Source organism: Dipodomys spectabilis, unplaced genomic scaffold (assembly GCF_019054845.1).
Source record: "Dipodomys spectabilis isolate Male_0828 unplaced genomic scaffold, ASM1905484v1 ptg000187l, whole genome shotgun sequence".
Lineage (NCBI taxonomy): Eukaryota > Metazoa > Chordata > Mammalia > Rodentia > Heteromyidae > Dipodomys > Dipodomys spectabilis.
The window spans coordinates 4,017,293-4,035,731 of record NW_024870864.1 but is presented as its reverse complement, the minus strand read 5'-3'; the positions used below and the strand labels follow the sequence as shown (position 1 = coordinate 4,035,731).

The window sequence follows — 18,439 nt, the reverse complement described above, 5'->3', positions numbered from 1 at the left end:
TACCTCTGTAATCCTGGCTACTCAGGAAGCTGAGAACTATGGATCAAGATTGAGAGCCTGCCTGGTCAGATAAATCTGAGAGACCTTATCTCTAATTAGCCAGCAAAATGCTGAAACTTGGGGCATGGTTCACATAGTAAAGTGCCCAACCATGAGCAAAAAAGCCAAGAAAGAATGTGAGGCCTTGAGTTCAGACCCCAATACAAGCACAAAACAAAACAACAATAAAAACCACACTCAAACTGGATAAAGTGATGTTCAACTGATCCCAGCTACTTGAAGGTAGACACCTGTCTGAAAAACACTAAAACAAAAAGGACTCGGGGGGAATGGCTCACATGGTGGGATACTTGCCTAGTAAATATGAGACCCAGTTTTGGAGGAGGAAAAAAAAGTAAGACCTGGTCATGGTAGCACATAGTCTGTCTAAAAACAACTAAGGCTTTTAGTAGAATGCTTGCCTGTCATGTGCAAGGGATCTGGGTTTGATCCCTAGTGCTGCAACAAACAAAACCTAAAAATATAACACAGTAGTATTCTTGAATAGTACTGCCTATAGTACTTTGCAGAGAGTTTAATGTTAGTACTTGGGCTGTAGTTCAGTGGTAACAACACTTGCTTAGCATGTGTGAAGGCCTGAGTTCTGTCCCCAGCACCAAAATAAAATAAAACTTACTTGAGATTTAGGAAATACCTCTGCTTTTGAAATGTTGAATGAAAACAAAATGAAGAGACGTTTTTGTTGTTTTGCTCCTCATTTATTGATTTTTATATCTTTTTAAAATAAATCTAAACCTCTCAAGTTCTTTTATGGGAAGCACCTCAGTAAGATGTGAAAGCAAAAATTTGCTTGCTATTTCCATTCCAATCCTATGAGTCAGTAGTTGTAACTTTTGTAATAGTTTCAGAAATTCATTGTCTACCAGATGTCAGTTGAAGAGAATGTTTAGCTAAAGCATGTTTGTTTGCTTTTGATAACTGTTCATGATGACTGATAGTTGAAAACTCTAAAGTTTCTTTATTACAGCTATTGACTGGGAATATCTTTTCAGGTAAAATGTTTCAAGCACCAGATCTCACTCTGATTGTAGAATTCATCTTTATGTTCTATAAGGAGAAACCCATTGATTGGCTATTGGACCATATTCTCTGGGTGAAAGTCTGCAACCCTGAAAAAGATGCAGTAAGTGAATTCTTCCTGAAGGTGGAAAGGAGCTACTTTTCTATATTTAACTTACAGAAGGGACTTTTAGGGAAGTTGCAGGGGCGGGAGGGGCAAGTAGGAGAAAAATAAGGGGAGTAACAGGTTTGAAAAGAAATGCGTTTATAATCTTATATAACTAACACATCTGTATATCACTTTGACGATTAAAAAATTATAAAAAAAAAAAAAAAGAGGTCTGGGAAGGTGGCTCAGTGGTAGAGTGCTTGCCTCACATGCATGAGGCCCTGGGTTTGATTCCTCAGCACCACATAAGCAGAAAAAAGCTGGAAGTGGCGCTGTGGCTCAAGTGGTAGAGCGCTAGCCTGGAGCTGAAGAGCTGAGGGACAGCGCCCAGGCCCAGAGTTCAGGCCCCACGACCGGACCCAAAAAAAAATTTTATAAAAAAAGAAAAAGAGATATGTGAAAGGACAGAAACAGCAATAAAAGGATAAATAGATCCAGAAAAAAGATTTCAGCTAATTATATAATAATGATGTCTTTTCCCCCCCTCCCCAATATTTTTTTATGTTTAGAAACATTGTGATAGACAGAAAGCAAATCTACGAATTCGATTCAGACCTTCCCTTTTCCAACACGTTGGTCTGCATTCATCACTGTCTGGGAAAATTCAGAAACTCACGGTTGGTTGTTTCTGATGGATGTACAATTTGTTATTTAGTGTGGAACTGTTACTTTTCTTCTTAAATATAAATGCTATTTAGTGCAAATATATTCTCTCCCCTAGGATAAAGATTACATGAAACCATTACTTCTTAAAATCCATGTAAACCCACCTGCAGAGGTGTCCACTTCCTTGAAAGTTTACCAGGGACATACACTGGAGAAAACATACATGGGAGAGGATTTCTTCTGGGCTATCACCCCGACAGCCGGAGACTACATCCTGTTTAAATTTGACAAGCCAGTTAATGTAGAAAGGTTGGTAACTATTGAAGTATATTTGGTCTTAGATTTCAGACCTAGATTTCACAATCATATTTATAATGTAATTTGTGATAGGATTTTTGTGCATTACAGATGTGAAGAGATAATAGTTCTTAAAATGTTGGGTTATAAATTATATTTAATACAACTAGCTAGTTGTATTAAAGCCATGTTTTCAGATATAATGTCAGCTTTGAACACTTTTAGTAGATTCTCTTGATATTTCTGGGCTTACATTTAATGAACTTTTTTAGTATTAAAGCATAGTCTCTCAAAAATCTCTAATAGTTTTCATGTCTACATTAGTCAGTTTTATTGTCACCATGATTAAATGTCTGACACAAACCACTTAAGGGACGAAGAATGTATTTTAGCTGGTGGCTAAGAGGGTTCATTCTGTGGTTACTTATCCCATTGTGAGAAAGAATGTTATGGCAACATGTCAGGAAGCAGAGAGTGAGTAAGGGACTGTGGACCAGGTTAGTACTAGAGACATGTCCCCACTGACATATTTCTACGAGTCCACATTTTCTGAAGTTTCTAGAACCTCTCAAAATAACATTAGCAGAGAACCAATTGTTCAACACATAAGCCTTGGGGGAACATTTCATATTCAAACCATACCAGTGTTCTTATCTCAGACAAATACTTAGACCCTGAGAACAAGTTGATTATCTCAGCAATTTGGTTGAAGTGACAAATTTGATATACTATGACTATTCCTGATACACTATGACTACTTGATGGCATTTATAACTTTTATTCTGTTTTTAATATTTGTGTTTAGTTTACAAAGTTTAGGACTTTTTTCCCCATTTTTTTAATATAGCAATCATGGTTTATGATTCTTTTAGCCTTTTATTTTTTGTTTCTGGGTATACTTAACAGAATGCAGTGGAATATTTAATAGAATGTGGTTTACTATCCTATAACATATGGAAATGCCCATTGGCTTTTGCATGTTCATGCTGTTCGTGCTTTCTTATTTGCTGAACTTGTTTATATTGGGAATTTTTGATAGATTCCTATCAGCCTCAAACAAGAATAGTTTTATATTTTTCTTCTCCTATCTATATGCCTTTTACTTCTTTCACTTATTGCAGAGACCGGATCTGCAGTGTTAGGTTGACTGATAGTAGTGAGAGAAGGCATCCTTTCTTCTTGATAGCAGGGGAAATGTATTAAACATACAATTAGCTGGATGAGTCAGGTTGTTTTGATGATACTGGCATTTAAACTTGGGCTTTGCACTCTCCTATCACTTCACCTAATCACTTCACTTTCTAGGTGGCACTGAGTTTTTCATTGTGAATAATTGCCTGGTGAATAAATTTTTTTTATTATAAAGATATTGCACAGAGGGGTTATAGTTACATAAGTATATTTCCTATCCTCCTTTGTTTTTCTCCTGCCATCCCTTCCCTCCCTACCTCCCCAACTCCTCCCTCTCCTCCCTGCAAGTTGTAAAGTTTGTTTTCAACATAGTGTCTTATAAGTCTCATTGTTACAATGTGTCAACCTGTATCCTTGTTTCAGCATTTTGTTATTTCCCGTCCCCTCCCCAAATTAGAAAAATGTATATACAAGATGCAGGGCACTGGGATCAAATACAGGGACAACAGGGATTATACCATGGGGGAAGAACATACAAAAGAAACAAAACATAGTACATTAAAAACAACAGTGACAAAGATAAAACCTCTTATGTCCCTATCTTGGGATTCATTTCCTTTATCATCTTACATGGTCTTAGGAACATAACTTTTGACCTTTTCTGCTTGTCTGGTAAGATTATCCTAGATGTATACTAGTTATTGCAAATAAGGGAAACCATGGAACCTATATTTTTTTGGGTCTGTCTTACTTCACTTAATATAATTTTTTCCAAGTCTTTCCATTTCCTAACCAATGGGGCAATGTCATTCTTTCTGATGGAGGCATAGAATTCCATTGTGTGTGTGTGTATGTGTGTATATATGTATATATATATATATATATATGTATATATGTATATACACATAGATGTGTATATACACATCTATGTATATATGTATACATATATATATGTATATACACACGTATACATATATACACACACACACCACATTTTCTTGATCCACTTATCTAATGAGGGAAATCTGGGTTGGTCCTTTAGCTTTAGTATGGCTTTGTTTGTTACCGTTTGGGTGAATGTCCAGAAGTGGGATTGCTGGGTCATAGAGGGGAGCTCTATGTGGAATCTTTTGAGGAACCTCCATACTGCTTTCCAAAGTGGTTGAACAAGTTTACACTCCCACCAACAATGCAGTAGGTTTCCCTTTTGGCCACATCCCCTCCAGCATCTGTTGTTATTAGATTTCTTGATGATAGCCATTCTAACTGAGGTGAGGTGGAATCTCAATGTTGTTTTGATTTGCATTTCTTTTATGGCTAGAGAAGTTGAGCATTTACTCATAGGTCTATTGGCCATTCTTATTTCCTCTTCAGAGAAGTCTTTAAGTCTTTAGCCCACTTATTAATTGGGTGGTGGTTTCTTTGAGGATTTAATTTTTTTGAGTTCGAAGTGTATTTTAGATATAAGGACCTTGTCTGTCGTATGACTAGTGAAGATCTTCTCCCAATCCATGGGCTTTCTATTGATCTTGCTAGCTATGTCCTTTGCCATGCAGAAGCTCTGCAGTTTCATGTAATCTCATTTGTCCAACCTTTCTTTGATTTTTTTTTTGTGTTTCTGGGTCTTTATTAAAAAAAAATTGTCCTGTACCAAGGAGCCCTAGTTTCTCCTTTTCCTTCCTGTAATGCTTTTACTTTGATCCATTTGGAGTTGATTCTGGTGCAGGGTGAGATCTAGCTTTAGTTTCCTACAGATGTTTAACCAATTTTGCCAGCACCATTTCTGGTGAACACTGTTTAATCAGTCTTCTAATCTCTAGGTTATGTCCATGTGTACCCTACTATATCTTCCACTAACTACCATTTATAACTATTACTTGGCTATTTTTTAATATGAAGGGTACTTTTTAGTCTTATAAAATCCTTGGAACAGTCATGATAGGAAAGACTATGACATTTAGGCTTGAAAGCTAACTCAACTTTCTAAAGATCAAAATTCTAGAAAATAAGGTGTTTCTTACTCTTAACTTAAATTTTTAACTAGTTAATATAACTAAAGTTAGATTTATACTTTGTCCTCTCTATTTCCTACTCTTCCCACTAGTTAGTGTTCATTGTCAGAATGTAATAACATTATACTCAGATCCAAAATGTATTTTAGATTATGACAATATAGAATTATTCTTTATGTGTTTTCTAACAATGACAAGTTGAATTTTTCAGATGTTTGAGAGAGGTTAATTTTCAAATGCCAGAATTCTTTGTATTACATAAAGGTAATCTTTGTGGTGGAGGAGGTGGCTGCTGGGAATTAAACTCAGGGCTTTGCACTTTATGGGCCCCAGGCAAGTGTTTTACCACTGACCCATATCCCAAACCTAAAACTAGTCTTTGAATTCACATGACTTGTGAGTGTCCTAGTAAAAACTTTCTCTGATACAAGGCATTATGGTGCTATGGTTAAGATACTTTGGTAAGAAATTTGTGTTTTTAAAGCATTGTATTAATCTTGCTAGCTATGTCTTTTGCCATGCAGAAGCTCTGCAGTTTAATATAGTCCCATTTATCCAAACTTGCTTTAAGAAAGTTTTGGTATGTGCCAAGGAGCTCTAGTTTCTCCTATTCTTTGTGTAATATTTTCAGGGTTACTGCTTTCACTTCAAAGTCTTTGATCCATTTGGAATTGATTCTGGTGTGCGTGATATATAAGGATCTAACCTAAGATTTCTACTCATGTATGGCCAATTCTACCAGTACCATTTGTTGAAGAGGCTGTCTTTCTTCCATACTTTTTTGGGATTGGTGGCCATAGATCTGTGGATTATTACTGGGTCTTTACTTCTATTCCATTTGTCCTCAGGCCTGTTCTTGTGCCAGTACCGAGCTGTCTTTATTGCTACAGCTTTTTAATAGAGTATTGATAATCTTCCAGCACTGTTCTTCCTGCTAAGGATTCCTTTTGCTATTCAGGGTCTTTTATTATTCCATATGAAGTTTTGGATTACTTCTATTTCATTAAAGAATCATGTTGAGATATTGATAGGTATTGCATTTGAATTTGTATTGAATTTGTAGATCGCCTTTGACAGTATTGCCATTTTCATGATGTTAAATCCTCCCAATCCAGGAGCATGGGAGGTTTTTCTACTTTCTTAGCTCTGCTTTAATTTCCTTTTTCAGGTTTTTAAAGTTTTCATTATAGAGGTCCTTCACTTCTTTGGTTAAGTTGGAAGACGATCTTTACTAGCCATACAACAGACAAGGGCCTCATATCTAAAATATACTTAGAGCTCAAAAAATTAAATCCCCCAAAACAAATCCTCTAAGAAACAAACACCCCATTAACAAGTGGGCTAAAAACTTAAAGAGAGACTTATTTAAAGAGGACACAAAATGACCAATAGACATATGAAGAAATGATCAACATCTCTGGCCATAAAAGAAATGCAAATCAAAAGAACATTGAGATTGCACCTCACCCCAGTTAGAATGTCCATTATCAAGAAATCTAATAACAATAGATGGCTAGAGGGTATGTGGCCAAAAAGGAACACTACTGCACTGTTGGTGGAAGTATGAAACAAGTTTACACTCCACAGTATAGAGGTTCTTCAAAAGACTAAACATAAAGTTACTAAACACAGAACTAGATGAGTGAATGTCTTGTGTTGGAGAGGACTCTATGGATGAGACAGGAATTTCTTTTGAACAAGCAATCCCACTTCTGGAAATTTACTTAAATGACCACAAACAAAGCCACACTAAAGATACCAGCACAACCATGCTCATTGCATCATTATTTACCATAGCTAAGATATAGAACTAACCCAGATGCCCCTATATAAATGAATGGGTCAAGAAGATGTATACATGCACAATGGAGTTCTGTGCCTCCATCAGAAAGAATTACATTGTCCCATTAGTACAGAAATGGAAAGACCTGGAAAAAATTATATTAAGTAAAGAAAACCAGGCTCAAAGAATTGTAGGTTGCATGGTTTCCCTTATTTGTAATAACTAGAATATGTCTAGCAGGGGATCACAATAGCCCAATCGCTAAGTGCATAGGACCATACATTATGAAGCGTATCAAAAGAAACTCCAAGATACGGAAAAAGAGGTTCTTTTAATGTCCTGTATGCAGTTAATTTTTATTTTTTCTTTCTGCTTTTGTTTTCTATACCCTTTGTCTTGTATATAAGATTATCTGATCCGTGGAAGGGAAAGGGAATCACAGAAACATCAGGACAAAGGATGAACTAATGCAACAGAGATACTCACTAGACAACTATATTGGAAATGAACTTTAAACTGGGAGGAGGGAAGTGGAGTGAGGAGTGGTAAGCAGAAGAAAATGAGAGAGGGGGGTAACAGTGTTTAAGAAGAAATGTACTCGTTACCTTACTTTTGTAACTGTAACCCCTCTGTTCATCATCTTTACAATAAGTAAAAAATATTTTTAAAAAAGCATTCTAAACATAAAATTATTGTCATTCTGGGTTTTTTTTTAAAGTCTTTTAAGTACATTGTTATGTTAGATTACAAATATTTCAGCATCTGGCAGAAAGAATTAATGCATTTCCCTATGGGTTTTACCCTCCAATTTTTAAGTTCCTGTCTTTTTCAGTGAACTGAAATTCAGAATTCTTAACTTGTGCTTTCAAGTTCTACTATTGTTGGTTCTGTGAAGTTCAGAATTCCATTTGGGGAAGGGAAAAAACAAATGGTTTAAATAGGGATGCAGGTTGACCCATTGCAACAATGAGATGTGCAAGACGCTATGTCAAAAAACTAACTTTACAATTTAGACAGCGGGGGGGGGGGGGCAGGGGTGGGTAGCTGAGGAGGTGGGAGGGAAGGGATGGTAGGGGAAAAACAAAGGAAGAGGCAACAATGCTGGATAAGAAATGTACTCATTACCTTCCTCATGTGATTGTAACCCCTCTGTATAGTATTTTCACAATAAAAAACTTAATTAAAAGAAAAGTAGGAATTGGTGCTGTGGCTCAAGTAGTAGAGCACTGGCCTTGAGCTGAAGAGCTCAGCGACAGCACCCAGGCCAGTTCAAACCCCACGACTGACCAAAAAAAAAAAAAAAAAGAGTCCGTGTGAGCAAATAAATAGTATAGCTTCTAGAAGATTTCATATTTGCACCATCAAAGTTATAGATTTACCAAAAAAGTGTTAGAAATCTTCTACTTGCAAAACTTCAATAAAAACTACTTTCCATAAAAAAAATCTGTGTGTGTTTTCTTGAATCTTTGTAAAAATCTGTTTTGACTCACTTTGAACATTTTCTGTCTGTATTTTCAGCTATTTATTCCATAGTGGCAACCAAGAACATCCAGGAGACATTCTGTTAAACACAACTGTGGATGTTTTGCCTTTAAAGGTATGACTGTTTATTCCTCTGACTTTTTGCTGAGGACCAAACCAGGGAGGCTTAGTTTGAGGGTAGTCTATTTATGAGATGAGTAAATGTCTCATGATGGAGAGGACTCTAGGGATGGCACAGAAATTTCTTTTGATATGTGGACCACTTGGTTATAATATACCCACCTGCTTCATTCACAGAGCCTTCATATTGTTTTCTATTGGAAAATACTGTGGATGTTTACGCTAGTAAATGGATCATAATTTTACCTCAGTGTTTTCTTCCTATTTGTATAGGCATCTTAATGCCTATTGATAGATAAACAAAGTTAATTTACTAGTCAGTAAAGGAATACACAGATTTTTTTCCAAGTTAACACATAGTTCTTTACCTCTATATATTTTAAATAGGACATAATGTTGTACTGATTTATTACGTCTTTTTTCAACCATTAGTATTTTAATGTACAGAACACTTTTACTGGCGTACTTTTAGGCTTAGAGAGAGGTTCCCTTTCTCTGTTTAGAGATTATTATTTAACAAAGGTTATAGACAGATAAGTGAATTATATTTGTTTTAAATAGAAATAACTACTTTTAAAATGAATACTTTTATTTTAGAGTGAAGGTTTGGAAATAAGCAAAGAAACCAAAGAGAAACGATTAGAAGATGGCTACTTCAGAATAGGTAATGTCTAGGAAAATGTACTCCTGTTTTCTGGACTTGTTCCTAAAGCAATTTTCAATTATTTACAGATGTTAGTAAATTTGCTGAAAGTATTTTAATGAAGGTGGTTATACTATTTATTTGCTCACACGGACTCAGCTATTAAGTTTTTGTTAGACACAGGAAATGAATATTCTGACCTGCCCTATTTCATAGTTCTTACTGACTGGTAAGCTTGCTGTAGTTTTTGAGCTTAGGACAAGATTCAAATTTTCCCAAATAAGTGCCCTCACACATTATCATCACCGTGAAACTTAGTTTTTGCTGCAAACCTTGTTTCTTCATTAAGTCCATCTAAAATAGTGTTTCCATACAGAACTATGGTGTCCAGTCACTTTGGTGGCAATCAGCGTTGTTAATTGTAAACTGAACCCTTGTACACTTCTCATGATATCAAACGTAATAGGAAGCATATAGATTTATTGTCAGGACATCTTCTAAGTCAGAACTATATTCCCAGTAGAGATTTTGGACCTCAGTGAAAATGAAAAAGAAATTTCCATTTTTCAAAATCCATTTAATGGCAACTATTTCCCCAGTTGTCGAGTGGAAGTGATTTATGTATAGTGAAGTAATATGCCAGAAGGTGAATATGAGTCAGGTTTAATTAATTCTATAAATAACTTCCAGGAGATGAATATGCTTCATGTAGACCAAGTTTGTGGATTGACATCAGTACTTGCTGTCTCTAAGCTGTGATAGGGCATTTCAAAAGTAGATCAGCATTAATGTGAACGTTTGATGACAGGGAAACAATAACTTTGCACTTTTAGTGAAATGTTATCTTAAGGAAAAGGAATTGCAATCTTCTTAGTACATATACACACTTGTTTATTTATATTTAAAATATACTTGTGTTAATATATATTGAATTAAATCAATAAAATTTGGGAAATTGCATTTTCTCTTTGTGTATGGAAATACCAATCTAATATCTTCAGTTTCCTTTTGGCTTATACAGACTGCCCTTTAAGGAAAGTTTGCCAACCCTTGGCCTGGAGAAATTTTCCCCAGAAGGAAACCATTTTCTTGTCACTTTTCTGAGCACTTTTTTTCTTGTTTTTTTTTAAAAAATATATATTTTATTATTATTGTAGAGGTAAAGTACAGAAGGGGTACAGTTACGTAAGTCAGGTAGTGGGTACATTTCTTTTTTAACCATATCAGCTCTTTCCTCATTCATGGTTTTTCCCTCCTGTCCCTACAAGATGTTCAGTTCATTTTCCACATACAGTTTAGTGAGAACCACTGTTGTCTTTGTTCCACCTTTTTTATGCCTTTTTTACCCTCCCAAAGACAAAAGGAAAAGAACAAAAACAGCAACAACAAAATATCTCATTTCCTTTCCTTGAAGTTCATTTCACAAAATATTATTTTATATGATCATATGAACATAGTTACTGAGCCATTGTGATCCACTCCTATGAATATCCACCTTTGGTCTCATTGTGGTATATGTAGAGACCGGTATAACATCAAATTACACCTCACCCCTGCTAGAATGGTCATTATTAAGAAAACTAACATGCTGGTGGGGATATGGCCAGAAGGGAACCCTACTGCACTGTTAGTGGGAATGTAAACTTGTTCCACCATTTTGGAAAGCAGTATGGAAGTTCCTTGAAAGACTAAACATGGAGCTTCCCTATTAACCACCAGTTCCACTCCTGGGCATTTATCCAGTAGAACACAATGCCACATTAAAGCGACCAGCACAATGTTCATTGCGACATTGTTTACCAAAGCTAAGATATGGAATCAACGGAGATGCCCCTCAGTAGATGAAGAGATCAAGAAAATGTTGTGTTACATGATGTAATTCTGTGCTTCCATCAGAAAGAATGATATTGTACCATGTGTAAGAACCTGGAAAGACTTGGAAAACATTATATTAAGTAAAGTAAGCCACACCCAAAGAAACAGGTTGCTTCATTTCCTTCATTTTTTTTTAAAAAACAATATTATTCCTCCATCAAGAAGAATTAAGTACAGTAGAAGTTCTTGGTCCCTGTTACTACAAGGGAGTGTTCTTAGCTTCTCGTTTTTGACAGTACTTTATGTGACAATTGCATGATGTGCCCTTGAAAAGTATCCCTGCTCAAGGTTAACTGACTGAAACACTGAAGTTGGTCACTACTCCCTTATCCTTCAAAGTAGTCAGACAGAGTGATGTTACAAATTAGATTTTGGTACACAATTTGTTAAAAATCTGTAGGTTAAAAATTGTTGAAGCCAGAAAAAAATAATTTTTTTTTAAATTTACAATAAATAAAAGTATACCTCTGCCTAATAAGCTGGTTGTTTCAATGTTTTTAGGCATACAGTACATTAGTGACTATAGAAATAGTGTATATATTAGCGTATATAGAAAAATTGAAAGTTGAATAAAAGAAAAAGGGGAAATCATTTATTCACTGTCTAAGGATGCCTATTAGAAATACTTTGGTGAATTCCCTCTTGCTTTCAGCCAGTGATACTTAATATGTGTTCATCTCATAGCTAACAAATACTCATTTTTGCTTTGAAGGAAAATTTGAGAATGGTGTTGCAGAAGGAATGGTGGACCGTAGATTAAATCCCATTTCAGCCTTTCGACTTTCAGTTATTCACAATTCTGCTGTGTGGGCCATTCTTAATGAGGTAAGAATAAATCAGTGAAACTGCTAGCTACTATATGCTCATTAGGCCTTAATTTTGCATGTAAGGACTTTGTAAAATTAACTGCCTTATCATTATTTTCTGTTTCAGATTCATATAAAGAAAATCACCAATTGATCTTCTAAAGAACCAATTTTCCTCCCCCTTGAACCTGTCATTTAAAGATAGTTAAGCATGTACCTTTTTTTAAAAAAACAAACAAACTTGAATACTACCTCTTGTGAAATCTACTGTAGATACGACAATTGTCATTTCCACTTGGAAAGTAAACCTCCCATGGATAATTGTATTCATTTGAAACTCAGCTGTCCTCCAGTTTTAACTTGTCACAAACATTTTACAATTATGACAGCCTGTTAATATGACTTGTACTATTTTGGTATTATACTAATACATAAGAGTTGTACATATTGTTACATTCCTTAAATTTGAGAAAAACTAATGTTAAATACATTTTATGAAGGGGGCACTTTTGATGTTCATTTATTTTACTATTATAGACCCTCTTTTATAGATTATCAGGGATGATATATATATATATATATAAATATATAAATACACATAAAATGTTATGGAGTTAATTTATTAGAAATACTTAAAAGTACATATTTTTGTGCAGTAAATTTTTGAATCAATACTTTTTTTGAAAACAAGTTACCTTGCTTTTTTAAGTTCTTTCTATATTTTTCTTTGGAAATGCAAACATTACAGATCAATTCCATTTTTCAACTGCACTGCCACTTAAGGTTGATTATAGGTGGATTTCTTAACTTGAAGTACTTTTATAATTGCTGTGATTCTGAAAAAAATATTTTCAAAGGCATTTATCATTCCTTAAAGCCAAGATTTTAAAGACCAATGTTCTTCCTGAGGGTTATTTTACTGTATTGTATATGGCATGTGACCACAGAAAACCAGTCTGATAAATTTCAGTGTTTTCAGTATGATGCCCTCAGCCTGAATCACCATACACTTCACTCATTACATTTCCTCTGGTGTGGCAGATGAGACTCTTTTTTCCTTTTTAATCTTTGTTTTTAATCTGTGAGTCAGATACATTGTTTCCTGTTCATCCTTTTATATCTTCAAGTCTAGTTCTGACTGTTTTCTAGGCAATGCTACTGTATGAATCAATAATGGATATAATTTTAAAGAAAAACAAAATTGTAATATTGGTTTTTGGTGAAAGGTATTGTAGCAGTTGTATGTTTTGCCAAGATAATTTATTCTATTGCATTATAAACTGACAAATCCTATGTCCAAGTGAGTGCTTATTACTCCTAAACAGTCAATTTCAAATAGTCAAATTTCAGATGTATAAAAAAAGAATGTTATCAGATACTACTAGTTACATGAAGATGCTTCAACAATCAGTAATCTTTACAAAAGTATTTCATTTTAAATAATTATAAATTCTCACATTGGTTCCAAGCCAGTCTGCTTTGACAAAACCAGTAGGTTGCAGGTGTCTTGCCAATGTTGAGCCCTGAGCTTTCTGGGCAGCTCAGGTGATGGTCTAGGGCTGTGGAAAGTTCCAGCTGGTGGTTGACAGCCTGCAGGGGCTTCACTCTTTACCAACTATGTAGAACAAAAGCACCAAACAGCCTCATTTTCTGTCTGGTGTTAAGACAGGGAGGTTCAGGAAACATGATAAGCGTTGAGGTTCTTCTTTTTGTCAGTTGTAGGGGCTAAACTCTGGGCCTGGGCGCTGCCCCTCAGCTCTTCAGCTCAAGGCTAGTGCACTACCACTTGAGCCACAGCACCACCTACGGCTTTTTTATGCTTATGTTGTGCTGAGGAATTGAACCCAAGGCCTCATGCATGCAAGGCAAACACTCTACTATTGAGCCAACTTCCCAGCCCCAAGTTTCAGTTCTTTTCCTTCTATCTTGTAATCATTTTTTCTTTTCTTGATTAAAAAGTTAATCTAACTGTTAATAATGATTTTTATGTCAAATGATTTTGTGTCAGGCTTTATATCCGGCTAGAATCTTTATTTGGGCTTATTAGGCTTCATTTCCTTTAATTTACTTTATTTTCTTCTATAATTAACCTAGTGTTCACAAACAAATTTCTTCAAAAAGAGGAATAATTTTTTTATTATAAAATGCTGGCACCAGCTTAGATTATTACTAAATTACTGTTAAGCGACTTAGTAACAGAAGGTAAAAATTCTTGCCTTTGAGTCTGCTTGGTCTATAGGTCTTCAGTAGCCAACTGAACATTGCCTTCAAGAAAGGCAAAGTTCTGAAAATCTAGGGTGGAGAAAGGATTGTGCTCCAGATGCCATTTGTTATGGCTTCTTGAACAACCCTGCTTGAACAAACTTGTTAAGCTTGCTTTTTCCTGCTGCCACACTTGGCTTCCACTCAAGCTCTGTGCATCCCTCTTGTTCCTAGGAATCTTTTCCACCAAATCTTTCATTCAAAGAATTTCTTCCCTCCTTTCGATAATCTTGGTGGGCCAATGGGCTGTCCCAGCCATCTTTCTTTTGCCTAGCTTCTTTTGCCAGCCATACTTGCCACACATGAACACACACATTTAGGTGTCCAGCTTTGATTGTGTATGGTGTGTGTTCTCTCTTGACACACTTAGAGCTCAAGGGGACAGCTCTACTTGTGTCCTCCACTACAGCAGATAGGCTGACGCATGGCTGCTTTCTGCAAGCACCGACAGTGCAGGAGCAAAGATTGGAGGAAGGGAAGAGTGGTGGGGCTGGAAGAAGATAAAAAGGTAAACACTTGGCCTTGAAAAGATACAGAACCATTCTTCCCAAAATAATGAATGGGAAAAGTATCAAATGGTAAGAATTCCACACACATGCATGCACACGGACACGCGCGCACACACATGGCTTGGCATCTGGTGTGCATTTCAGGTAAACTATGTAAATCCTTGAACAGTGCTGGCAGCCACAAGGCACATGGTAACTCTAAATTATTAATGTAAAAATTTCATTTTTAGAGTATTATTTATACTTTTAAATATACTTTTAGTACTCTTAAATGTTTTTTAAACATTCATTAAAGTATTCATTATTACATAAACTTCATTCAAGCACTCAGTGGCCACATGTAGCCAGTGGGTCAGCACATTAGACACTAGAGATACAGAACATAACCATCATTGCAAAAAGTTTTGTTGGCTAATACTGTGAAGAATACAAATGTGAACATTTTAGAAATTAATCCTGATAATGAGGGCAGATGGGCAAAGAATTTAGTGGCTGCACCAGTAAATGATTAGGCATAGCCATTTTTAAAAATCATCAGAAAGGCTGGGTGCCAGTGGCTTATGCTACTCAAGAAACTGAGATCTGAGGATGGCTGTCCAAAACCAGCCAGGGCAGAAAAGTCAATGAGACTCTAATCTCCAACCACCAGAAAACCAGAAGTGGTGCTGTGTTTAAAAGTGGTAGAGCATTAGCCTTGAGTGGAAAAACTTAGGGACAGCTCTTAGGCCCTGGATTCAAGCCCATGACTGACCTCCCCCCCCCCAAAAAAAATCATTAGCAAAATTGTAAGGGCTTTCCTTTAAATCTTTCATAACTATAAAGAACAAAGTTGTCTCCCAATAATGTTGCCTCTTAAAAAAAGCTTTGGTTATAAGAAACCCATAGCAGTTTGGTTATATGTGAACAGCATGTTGCTTGTTCCAGTTAATAGCAGTGTATATTTGTAGTAAGCAGAATTCTCACAACACCCCTGTGACCTTGTATAATACCTTCCACTTTGGTTGTAAGTGGAACTGTGAATTATGATCCATGCTATATAGTGAAAGGAAGGTTATCTAGGGATAACTAGTTGAATCTCATGATTCCATTAAAAGCAATTTTCTCAGGCTGGCAAAAGTCAGACAAAGCACCCTTGCTAGTTTAAAAAGGGACTACAGGGAAGGAGTACAGGTGATGATGAGCTGACAGCTCTGGCTGACAGCCATGGAAGTGGGATCTGCTGCCCTACAAACACAGGAACTGATTTCCACACTCAGAAGATGAGTTTGTCTCCAGAAAGTCTACCCAGGTCAGCACCTTGAGTACAGCTGTTGGAGACCTCAAACCTGCCTGGATTCTGACCCACAGAACTGTAAGATAATGGATAGTGTTTTAAGCTGCTAGAGATATAGTGGTTTATTATGTAGGAGAAAATGAATATATTGTTAAAAGGTTGAATTCCAAGAAGTCTTATTTGATTCCCTACATTGTCCCTCTCCCATTTGGTTTTTTGAAACAGAGGATTTGCTCTGGAGCTCAGGCTGGCCTTGAACTCAATCCTCCCACTTGAGCTTCCCCAGATTTCTTAGAAATCAAATTTGTAACATCATATGTTGTGATTTTATGCCTAGTTCATGGTGTATGCCTTGCTTAAACACAAGGTCCTTACTGATAAATCATTATTTCTCGGTTACAGCTAGGATTCTCTGCAAGAGATCTGTCTCTACTGGTAGTAAAAGTTGCAGTGTAGAGCTGGGGGACATGGCTCAAATAGTAGTAGAGTGCCTAGCAAGCCCAAGGCTCTGAGATCAGATCCCTATATCACAAAAAAGAAATAAAGGTCCAACATTTGGGTAGTGTTCTGTGGAAGAACTGCTAGAATAAGATTGTGGGATGTATAGGATATTTTCCAACATGAGGATTTAGACAGGCTGCTTTGGGGGGGCCCATTAGAAGTATAGTAAAGAATGATAAACAGTGCTATTTAAAATCAGACATTAAGAGGAAAAGTAACTTATGCCTTTAGGTAGGTAGGTTATATGAGGATTTAGTTTCCTTTAGTACAGATCAAACCTACTTGTGTCAATCAAATTGTTGATATTTGAGAATGTTTTCCAAAGTACCCCTGCTTCTGTGTCATGCTAATGAAGTTCATTTTTGTTTTGTCTTATCCATTAATCTCTGTGCTTACTTCTGCTATATTGCCAGACTCTTAATGAAAGACAAACCAGAATTAAAGGAAAGATAATGAGGCTAAATACTGTCAAAAGATCACCAATTTATGTAATAACCTTATATCTATGTTATAAAAGATTTTAGATTCCCAATCCAATCTTTTGTAGAGAAGGACTTTTGCCAGGCTATGTAACAATGTTTATGTAAAACTAAAACTTCGATAGTTGTAAAATTTTAAATTATTGATCTTAAAATATATGCTATGATAACTAGTATGCTTTAGTTCTTTAATGCATGTGAATATACAATACTAAAAGACTACAACAGTATTATTATTAAAGGAAGAATTTAAAAAAGCATCCAACTTAAGATTTTGTTACACATGCCCCATGCCATCACGCCATCACAGCATCTCACCTGAAACCTTCCCTTCTCCAGTTGGAATACTAACTTGATGATTGTCAGGGAACAGCAGGGCAGCAGGAGCTGGCTCTCCAGTCTGTGTGAGATTAAGACTGTTCCAGACAGTAACAGAATGTTGAAGGGAAGCAATTGTGCAAAGTATCATCCTCACTGTTAACACTGCAGTAAAAATGTACAGACTAGTGGTGCTAAAACTGTTCTAAAATAAGGATTATTTGGTGTGGGGAATATTTTAATACTTTTGGATATTAGGGAGGCTATTTTGTATCACTTGTTCCTAGCTGTTTCATTGTTTTAGTAATTAGCAAATTGTCCTGGAATCAAAGGTTTGGTGTTTTAGTAGTTAGCAAATTGTCCTGGAATCTAAGGTTTGGTACTTAGCTTGATTGGCATTCCATTATGTGAAATGCTGTTTGCTCAAATTTGGTGACAATAACTTTTAAAGATATGTACATTGAGCCTTAAAAATGGCTGATACCGACAGTACTGTAAGATGCACTGCCAGCAGATTTGATACTTTTCAGTATAGACAGTAATGTTTTCTAAGGAAGATTTAGAAGTCTTCTAAGCTTAATGATTAACTCATGGGATAAAAAAACTAAAAAAAGTGTATTTCATTCAGAACACTTCCTTTGGAAAGGCTGTCTTTGCATTTGAGGATATTTCTGGAAGCACCCTCTGGAGAAGCTGCCTGAGGACTCTCTCTGCTAGGGTTTGCCAGATTTGTTTTTCCTTCTTAAATGTACTGTACATACTTTTCTTAGGATGTCTTCATGGGTTAAACAGTTAACATCCGTAGTAATATTTTAGGTACTTGTTCAACTTTTACAGGAAGATTACTTTCAAGTTTGCTGCTATAATGAAAACGGAATACCTGGTCCTGTTGACTGTGCCTTCCATCACTGTTTCTCTGTGCCACAAATGTTCATGTGTATTTGAATAAAGAAGTTTATAAAGCCACACTGAATGCAAGATTCCTTCTAATAAAATGGGTAAAACAATAAAGTGGTTGTTTTTAAACTTCTGTTTAGCACTGATAAAGTAAGTCTGGAAGGCTTTAAGCAATGTTTGCTTTATTACTTTAGTCTCTTGTGCTCTATTATGTGTT

At 35.9% G+C, this 18,439-nt stretch overlaps 1 protein-coding gene and 1 long non-coding RNA gene across 4 annotated transcripts in view; both read left to right on the top strand.

Annotated features, from left to right (window-relative positions):
* The window catches only part of Mgat4a (alpha-1,3-mannosyl-glycoprotein 4-beta-N-acetylglucosaminyltransferase A), a 100,433-nt gene extending 87,157 nt beyond the window's left edge, over positions 1 to 13,276 (top strand). For all 3 annotated transcript variants that reach the window (XM_042695464.1, XM_042695462.1, XM_042695463.1), the window contains exons 10-16: positions 1,053 to 1,183; positions 1,738 to 1,845; positions 1,950 to 2,143; positions 8,576 to 8,654; positions 9,257 to 9,323; positions 11,890 to 12,002; positions 12,111 to 13,276. In XM_042695464.1, coding sequence (XP_042551398.1) covers positions 1,053 to 1,183; positions 1,738 to 1,845; positions 1,950 to 2,143; positions 8,576 to 8,654; positions 9,257 to 9,323; positions 11,890 to 12,002; positions 12,111 to 12,137 — 719 coding nt within the window. In that variant the 3' untranslated portion in view covers positions 12,138 to 13,276. The remainder of the gene's footprint in view (positions 1 to 1,052; positions 1,184 to 1,737; positions 1,846 to 1,949; positions 2,144 to 8,575; positions 8,655 to 9,256; positions 9,324 to 11,889; positions 12,003 to 12,110) is intronic.
* Positions 13,277 to 15,480: 2,204 nt separating this feature from the next.
* LOC122121307 lies at positions 15,481 to 18,291 on the top strand. The gene is made up of 2 exons (XR_006149920.1): positions 15,481 to 17,657; positions 17,700 to 18,291. It is a non-coding gene; the product is annotated as an uncharacterized LOC122121307 (long non-coding RNA).
* The last annotated feature ends 148 nt before the right edge of the window (positions 18,292 to 18,439 follow it).